The 9489-nt window shown below is 46.0% G+C and overlaps 1 protein-coding gene across 1 annotated transcript; it reads left to right on the top strand.

Moving 5' to 3' along the window:
* The first annotated feature begins 289 nt into the window (after window positions 1-289).
* LOC142768315 (uncharacterized) lies at window positions 290-4750 on the top strand. The gene is made up of 4 exons (XM_075870284.1): window positions 290-769; window positions 1542-1692; window positions 2025-2216; window positions 4634-4750. Exons 1-4 carry the CDS (start codon window positions 729-731, stop codon window positions 4748-4750), a joined length of 501 nt encoding a protein of 166 aa, XP_075726399.1. The 5' UTR covers window positions 290-728.
* The last annotated feature ends 4739 nt before the right edge of the window (window positions 4751-9489 follow it).

The raw sequence follows: 9489 nt of genomic DNA, 5'->3' as shown, positions 1-9489 counted from the left end.
GGCAATTTCAGTTCGAAAATTATCAGTGGTCAACGTAAGTGACCACCATTAAGTAAGAGTCTACCGGTCACTTTCTGTGCCAGTACAACTCTTTATTTCTGTAGTCGTTAGCGTTAGCTACTCACAACATGCTTTCCTGCACTATAAACGTAGTGAGTACAGTACGTAATTTTATCTACATAAAAATACCTCTTCTTCACAGTCAAGTACGCCTCAAGAAGCACAGCAGCTGGAAGAAAGCAAACCTAACATGTCAGATTGAACGCCTATGAAGTAGCGTCATATCTGTCAGAATGCGAAATGCTTTAAAAAGTGCTAAGAAAATCTGACATGTGGAGTTCACGTGTTTTAAGAGAAACGAAATGAAGAAATGGTGGTCACCTGGGGTGGCCATTTTGCTAGAAAGAGCTAAACTGGCACTCACTAAAGCCCACAAAAGTTTGTAAGCCTTCCCCAATCTCTGTTCTTGAGCCTTTCCCTAAAGATAACACTCTCTTGCACGTAACAATACAACTATTCCGCATACATTTGGTGTTGTTAGTTATCACATCAACCGCAATAGCGTCTCGTACAGTTTGCGATGTACTAATCGGCGACCTTGTACAGCTACTTGCATTCATTTATGGGTACAGGATGCGCTTACCGAATTTCTTTTTTTACAGGCTCTGTACCTTCACCTGAAGCCGAGAACAACCACCACAAGTTCCTACTACGTCGTTGGCTTGTCCATGAACAATCCAGTCAGTAGCCAGGTTCTCAATTTGATGAAGTGGGTCCCCTGCAATATGGATCACGTATATTAGTCCGCTGAGTGCAAGCTCAATATTATGCCACTGAGCCAAGCCGGCGCTTTCGTGTATTAGTGGAAAATGGCAGATGTTTCATTGGACAAGAGTAATAATCGCGTACTCTATGTTCGGTTATACCAGTAAGTGGGTCCTTTTCTAGTGACGACGACGGGCAAGTGTTCACATCGAGGCAACGATGAAATGTGACAACGTGAAATGGAAATTCAACTCGATAACTCGCATACGAGCAACGCCAGCTCACCTACAAGCACACGATCGATGCTGCTTTTCAATATAGAAGTTTTCATCGTAGGCATGCGCAGGGTACCCCGTCAGGGCCCACTGTCCTTGCCAGACTCTTTCGTACATGTTTTTCGGTACTCTTGAACCAAACTTTCGAACACAAACGTAATCCAACTGACCCAATTTTTCATTTTCCTCCCCGTCAGGGGCTACAAAGGCGAGTCGCTGGCTTGTCCACCGTAACATGTAAACGTATGGAATGCAACCGGTGCCCCCTCCCAATCTGTCAATGTGCGGGGTTGAGTTCGTTCCCACAAGTCGGAGTCTCCTATGACCCCCCTCGCCCCCTGCTCCCCTATGTGCGCTAACCTATGGTTCCCCACACGAACAGTAAGTGTGGATGGGAACCGATAGCATGCCATTTATATTCAAATACGTGACTTTATATCTATCGTTCTTTGCCATCAGCAAAGTTCTTTCGCTGTAATAATAACTGTTGCTTTTTTTCAGGACCGTGTTTGCTCCATCGATGTTCATCGCCATTTCGCACCTCAGCTACCCGGTGAGGAAGTTCAGCGACTGCCGCATATTTCCTGTGGCTTTGGACGCCCTACCTCCGAACCTCGTGCGTGGAAGAGACTACTCTTATGGACATACTGTTGTACGTATTTGCTTCAATTAACACTTGTAGTGTAAAGGTGCCTTAGGGTAAGTTGGGTTGTGACCTCGACTATTGAATATAAAAAAGTTCCATGATCGAGTTAAAAAAAAGACACTTGCGCGTCTAGCCATTCACTATTCCATTTTCCCGTGAGTGCAAGCGGTGTTAAATGTAGTATCGGAAAGATAGCATATTGGTGTTCCGTGAACTTCGTTATGACGACCTCCGCCACGAGAGTGTATTTCATTTTTTCAAGCATCCTCGTGATGCTTAGGTTAGTACATGCGCGAGCCGATCCTTATGCACGTACCTTTTTCCGCTTACATTTACAGAACGAAAGCTTGGCGGTACTTCGGGAAGTGGAAAAGCTGACTCTCTCAATCCCTCTGGCGATCTCATTCAGTTTAAAAGGAGTGTACTATGTCCCCAGGCTTGCCCAGCCTGTATTAACACAGGACCACCAGTATGAATTATTCCAGCCTTGCCAAGACCACGAGATGCCCTACTACGAGGACCCCAAAGGCGTGAGTGATATGCATATTTAATTCATCCTAAAAATAAGCGTACCGCCAGTGTTCATACGGGGCTTTCGAAGCTATAAAAAAACATATAACAGTTATTCTTGTTGTCCGCTTACTATGAACGTCCGCTACCTGTTCTAGCAGAGGTTCATATGCTTCAACGTGCTTGCAGAGTGGACATTTGGGGATAGTCGTCCTGTTGTTCTATGGTGGTCTGAAAAAAACTAGTGACATCACCACCACATATTGGCAAGCATATTCAATAAATATGATTTTTGTTGAAATGAACAAATAAACATAAACTAGTAAAGAGCATTATGTTATGCATATAGGCAATAGCACATCATAACACACGTATCACTCGGGGTGGCATCTTTACAAGTGGTGACATAAAGCAGGTAGTAGTCACCCATAGTAGTCATGCTAGTAAAACGGCGCCACAAAAAAAGACGAATGCACACAAAAAAGCAACAGAAAAAACAAGCGCCAACTCTCAACTCACCATTTGTTCGCATGTGCAGCACATAATTATGTACCCATGCGTGGCCTCACATAGATGACATCAACGCACGTAAACTTATGACAACAGGTGTGAGCAACCAACAAAAATACACGAAAACAATGTATCTTCCATTCAAACATAAAAATCTTGTTTTGCAAAGCTACAGACAAGGATCTGATGTATGATTTAATTTCTTGTTGTATGTGCCAATTAACGGTAATCTGTCGAGCTGTGTCGCCGCCGTGGTGGTCTAGTGGCTAAGGTACTCGGCTGCTGACCCGCAGGTCGCGGGTTCGATTTTCGGCTGCGGCGGCTGCATTTCCGATGGAGGCGAAAATGTTGTAGGCCCATGTGCTCAGATTTGGGAGCACGTTAAAAAACCCCAGGTGGTCAAAATTTCCGGAGCCCTTCACTACGGCGTCTCTCATAATCATATGGTGGTTTTCGGACGTTAAATCCCACAAATCAATCAATCAATCTATCGAGCGGTGTGGTTATGTTACGGCGACACTTTGCTGGTTTCACTGAACTGGGGTGTACTACATCCGCACTGCCGACAACGCGAAGCCCCGCGCGATAGGCCTTCGCTACGCACACCCGTCTTATGTTCTCTTATCCTAACATTAACACTCCGCCCTGTCTATGTACGTGCCACCACATGACATTGGTTCAATGTAGACAGCTGCTTCTTTGTCAGGTAGACCAGAGACATCTGGCAGAAAAAAAGTATTTTTGATTGAAGTGATGGTTCCTTTGTGACGCTGAGGCAAAAGTGTTCTCATCTTTATGTGGTGTTTCTACAGTGCGACTCCAGTAAACTATTGACTTCTACGGTTTAAATGCGCGCATGCATTTCATAGTAGGTAAATGTTCGGCGTTCGGCAGTCTCCGCACGTCGGCAGATGTTATCTCTCCACTTTCACTTTATCTCCCATAGAAATATCTGCGGGCGCGCGTGCTTATCATCGTCCTTAGCAATCACAGCAGGTGGCACGGTCGGAGTAGCGGAGAATGAAACGAAATGAGGAGTGCGCTCTGGCGTGGGCCCCACCGCGGTGGTCTAGTGGCTAAGGTACTCGGCTGCTGACCCGCAGATAGCGGGTTTCAATCCCGGCTGTGGCGGGTGCATTTCGGATGGAGGTGGAAATGTTGTAGGCCCGTGGGCTCAGATTTGGGTGCATGTTAAAGAACCACAGGTGGTCCGAATTCCCGGAGCCCTTCACTACGGCATCTCTCATAATCATATGGTAGTTTTGGGACGTTAAACCACACATATCTATCAATGCTCTGGCATGGAAGGGCGCTCGCATCGCGGGAGCTCGGTGGAGTCAAGGAGGTTTTACTAAAGCTTCTCGAGTGGCAGAGGGGCTCCGTGGCAGAAGTCGACGCGCCACCAATTGCTCTGGGCCGAAAACGGACGGCGCATCGTATCGTACGTGGCTACCGCGTTGTTTTGCACTTGCTCGCCGGATTCCGTGCCGACCAGATGTGCCCTCGCAATCTCCGACTTCAGTGTAGCTCTGGCCGACTCGGCTAGCCCTACGTCATATCCTGACCCCGACCTCCGACGACAGTGTAGCTATGACCGACTGGACTTGCTCTACGCCATCTCCTGACGCCGACAAGAGCTCTCGCAAGTGGTGCCCCATCCTGTGACCGTTTTTCCATCTTTCTTATCTCTCCTATCCCCTCGATATGTCGTCGCTCTCTGGCTTACAACCTCACGCCTCTTTCTCTCTCTCTACACATTTATTCCTATTCGTTCAATCTCTCCTCACCCCCATCCCTTGTGAGCTACTGTTGGGGTGTCGCTCGCTGCAGCAGGCAGTTACGGGGCTCACTTTTCTTTTCCTTTCTTTCTTAGAACCACTTAGTAGTAGTTGTTTTGTGCTATTGATGTTGCGTGTGGTGCATGGAGTTGCACAAGGTGGTTCTCAACACGCCCGTGATCAATTTTCGAGAGGATTCTGATGGGCTATTGGGTAGCATTAGGCTGCACGAGTCGTGTGAAGCAAACACCAAGCGTACCTTTTGATGTCTAAGTAGGCGTGCTTTCCTCGCTTTCACTCACATATTTTTGGGATTACGACAGCACTCGCGTGTAAAATTATTTTGGTTGTACACGCGAAAGCATTGGCGCACGGAAGCATGAACAAACGCATGTACGGGGCGCATGTATGGATTAAGAACGCATGAACGTACGCACGGACAGATGGACGCTTCACCCCACTCATCATCTTTCACTTTGTGGATATGCTGTAATATAAGTTAGTACTCCTTTATGCAATTCAGTGTGCCGAGGGCTTGAAAACTTTGCCCTTGAGACCACGACAGAGATAGTTTTGACTATCTTGGTTTTTTTTGCACTCCATTTGTCTCCCATTTGAGGGGAAGGACTTAGTGTGCTCCAATATTGCGTCTCTATTTCTGAGCCTCGTTAACCAATTGTGTTACAGTGTTAGGATGACAGAACGAATGCCGCCAACAGCACCCTATCAGACCACCAGCTGAAATACACTTAGTTTCTGCCTGTTCGAGCAGTTCGAAAAAGGGGATCCCGGTATGGTGAGTAATTACACAACGCCGTGAGACAGCTTTACTATTCGTTGGCGCTACAACAACTTTGAGGCTCACTCGCGTTATGTTGGTTTCTATTAAAATTTCGTACTTCACGTGAACGTTTTGAAAAATAGGTTTCCTTTTAACAGATATGCTTCACAAAGTATTCGTGGGTGCTTTGGTTTAATTATTATCGGCTTATTTTACAGCTGTGTGGCAAGGAAAACTGGATTGCGCCTGCTAATCTGCCTTTGATTGCCTCTAACCTGGAGGAAAAGAGGGCATTGACGTACCTGACCGATGCAACCATAGCAATACTGGTGAATACCATACCTTTTTCAATATACTAGCAATAAACAGCTCATTTCACAGAAACTCTGGTATCAACACCGGCGTGGTTCGTTCTGAGCGAAAAAGTTCTAGATATGTGCAAATAAACCAGCAATATAAAATAAACTTCGAGCGAGTCAGACTCAAGCTGAGGACGTCTGCTGGTAAAGAATTGTTCACCACAGAGCCACGCCAATTCTTTGAACTGCATGCTGCCGCAGCAAAATAAAACACTACATTACAATTATTATGCAATGCAGGCAGTCTCTTTAACGCATGTAATGTTAAAAGTTAGACCGTGCAATATCGTACAGAATAGGCGCATGTGTGAACAGTTGCATCTCTGTACAGCATTACCTCGCTCTGTCTAACGAGTACTCAGCATGTATTGCTGCGTGGGAAAATCACAGAATCGCATCAAACGTCAAGAATGTTAGTTGCACTATGAATAACGGGTTTAAAAACTCACCCATTTCAAAGCGCTCAGACATATTTAATCACCATCACGGTAAAAAAATAACGATGTGAGAAGCTTCGCAGAATTAAATGTTGGTTTACTAACTTCTTGTGCCAAGTTCGCCAATTTTCCAGGGGAAGAGTTATGATGTAGGAGTTTTATCAGCTGAACTTGCACTATGCATAATTTTCAAGGATCAATGTTACATGCACAGACGTTCCTTCTTTCGCATCGTGGTTGAGGTGCCCACTCAGAAGCGAAGCTGGGCTGGCACTCGAGAAGTTCATGAAGATAGGGCCACATTGAGCTTTCGCGAATCGCTATTGAAGAAAAAGCTCAAGAATCCTCCAACTTTTTAGATATGAAGCAGCTAATGGCATTGAATTTATTCCACCCTCCTTTCCACGGCGTCCAAACCTCCGCTGCCCATCGCGCACTTCCTTCTTTCTTTCTCCTTTCCTAGGCTCCCCGTATCTTTCTCAAATCGGCGTCGAAGTCAACAAAACCCTTCTTCAGTAGGGCGGCGTCCACACCCCCACTGCACCTGCGCATTCCCCCTCTCTCTCTTCGCTCCTATGCTTCCCCTCTGTCTTTCTCTCTCTGTAGTGGGCGACGAAGGCAACGAAACGATTCCCAAGTACACACGACCAGTTCCTATACGTTGATGATCAGTCTTGCCGCATTGCACGCTTCTGTGAGATAGAGCACGCCTCATTCCTTAGCACGAAACCACGCCCCTTGTATCTCAAGCATGTGCGTTGAGAGACCGGCTGTTTAGAGTTTCTATAGCCATGGTTACCGGTAGCGTGTACGGCAGCATCAAGCGATGGTCAATGGCCTCGTCAGTCAAGTAGAGATTCTCACTTACATTACGTGGTGCCCCATGAAAAAAGCCACTCGACACATCATTCTATCACCAGAACGCAAAAAATACTGACTTTCTTATTTCCTGCGCCCATGACACCAGCCTTGCGGCCGCACCGCACGATTCCTTTTCTTCCTTTGTGATGCAATGCTGATTATGCCAGTGGTGCTGGATAGTTCTTCCCCGTCGAGAGCAGCATGGCCTCCGAACGAGAACATAACTGCCAGAAACTCCTCGGGTTGAAGTAGCACCTGCAATAACGGAAATGCAGACACATTGAGCATGTGTGGGGGCAGTCACACAGTAGGCTGGCTAAGTCGCTGGAGTGTAATGGTGATAAGCTTGCAATGAACATCCACCAGATATGTCAACTTGTGTTTAACTTGTGTTTCTCTAGTACCGGAAATGGGCTGAGGTAGTGTTGATGGAGAGCACGTAGAATAGGTCCGAAGCACAAAAGCACGTGTGTTTCATTGGTCCGGTTGAATGTGATGTACGGTGTGCGTTCTGAAAGAGGACCTGTAAGACAAGGTTTAAGATCCCGGAAGAGGCCCCGAAGAAGATGGACATATATGTCAGCCGACAGAGCTACCGAGCGTGGTTCTGGGAAAGAGTCACTGGGTAGACGTAGCGAAGTACCGCAGACAAGCTCCGCGCTCAAGCACCCAAACTCCTATTTCAAAACGCACCGGATACTGAGACGTTCCAGTGGCAGACGGTGGACCCATTGTGATGGCGTGCCCTGGGCAGTCAGTGCCGCCTTGAGTTGCCGATGCAAGCGTTCCACGAGTTCATTAGTCTATGAATGGTAGGTGGACGTGCGGAGACAATGTGTACCGAGCAAAATTAGTAGCTCGGGAAAGAGGGCAGTCTCGAATTGCGGTACTCGGTCAGTCACTATCCTAATAGGGCAACTACCACACGCAACCCATGTTATGAAAAATGCTGCCGACACCGAAAACTCGATTTTTTAGAGTGAACCATGAGAGTGAAATAACTAAAGGATAAGGGTGGAGGGGAGCACATTCGGTAAGCGTTCGAATCATGAATTCTGTTCTACCACTATACCCTAAGAGTGAGGTATTTACAAGCCGTATTTCACTTGTACTTGCCTACGGAGCAAAGACGTGAAGGTTTACAAAAACAATTTAACTTAAATTGAGGATAGCGCAGAGAATGATGTAAATGTCTCTGATATGCGTAACCTTAGGGGACCAGAAGAGAACAGAGTGGACTAAGTAACAAACAAGGTTTGAGGATGTCATAGTTGAAATGAAGAAACAATAGACATTGGCCGGCCATGTAGTGCGTAGGCATGATAATCACCTGTCATTTGGGTAACTGACTGGACCCTAAGAGAAGTGAATCGCGTGAGAGCGAGGCCTAAAAGTGGGTCGGCAGATGAAATTAAGAAGCTCGCAAGTATAGTGGCAGCAAAAAAACACAGGACTCGGTTCACTGGCAGAACGTGAAATAGGCCATTGCTCTGCATTGGCTGAAGTCAAGCTGATAATAAAAAGCTTTTTTCTATTAAAAGAGCCCTTCGCCCTGTTTCTCACCATCTGCTTTACTAAAAGAAAATTGCGAAAAGTTACACCACACTAACTACCTCTATACGATCTTTGTGACACATGGAGTGTTTTTTTTGCAGGCATGTGACGGCAAACAATTCAACCTGAAGCTAAATTTCACGCTGGCCGCCTACGATGTGGACTTCGACTACAATCGACCGTGCACGGAGCTAGGCTTTGATCCCTTTAGCAGCCAATTTAGCCGTGTGAAAGTTGCAAAAGTTGTGTCCGACTTCTTTCGGACAAACTACACTAGTACTACGATGAACTCCAACTGTCAATCGCTGGCGCAGAGTTTCTCATTTGGTTGACAGAAAACTGGCAGAAAAAATGAAGCCACCTGCATGAAATCTGTATTGTATGTTACACGACGCTTGAATTATTTTGTTAAACATCCGTACAAAACTAATAGCACAGAGTCGTTGTGTGCCTCACGCTCTTCGTCACATGTTCATTTCTTAGTGAATGGCTTTTTTTAGGCCACGTTCACACTGGGCTGTGTTGAGTTTGCATTGCAAAGAATAACGATTCTGTGCAGTTACTATTGTTAGCTTGACCACCGTACTTGCAGTAAATGAAACGTCTCGGATGTTTAAGAGTCTAAATGCGTTGCCCTCGGCGCATTATCGTTTTCAATGTTTCGAGGGAGTCAACAACGCACGAAATGTATTTGTACGCTCACGTTCACCTCCAGTATCTCAATGTGGTGTTTGCATTGGAAAGAAAGATGCTGTGCAGATCATTTTGCTAGCGTTGCCATCGTACTTGCAGTAACTAAAAAAACTTCGGATGATTAAAGGTGTAAATGCAATGCCCTCGGTGGCATTATTGTTCTCAGTGTTTCGAAAGAGTCAACAGCGTAGAAAATCTATTTTTACACGCACGTTTAACTCCAGTATTTCAATGTTGTCTTGTTCACTACTGGAGAAGAGTCGCGGAACAGTGGTAAACAGTACCCGGGAAAATTTCAGCCGCTTCATGACCGAACTGAT

This window comes from Rhipicephalus microplus, chromosome 8 (genome assembly GCF_043290135.1).
Source record: "Rhipicephalus microplus isolate Deutch F79 chromosome 8, USDA_Rmic, whole genome shotgun sequence".
Taxonomy (NCBI): Eukaryota; Metazoa; Arthropoda; class Arachnida; order Ixodida; family Ixodidae; genus Rhipicephalus; species Rhipicephalus microplus.
Note: the sequence above shows the minus strand (reverse complement) of the source record. Positions and strands in the feature narration are given on the sequence as shown.

Excerpts from the sequence above, each read along its gene's own strand:
- LOC142768315 (XM_075870284.1), top strand. The coding sequence starts at position 729 with ATGAACAATCCAGTCAGTAGCCAGGTTCTCAATTTGATGAA. Across the intron at positions 770-1,541 it reads CAGGTTCTCAATTTGATGAA|GACCGTGTTTGCTCCATCGA; the intron begins GTGGGTCCCCTG and ends GCTTTTTTTCAG. Across the intron at positions 2,217-4,633 it reads ACTACGAGGACCCCAAAGGC|TTGCACAAGGTGGTTCTCAA; the intron begins GTGAGTGATATG and ends TGGTGCATGGAG.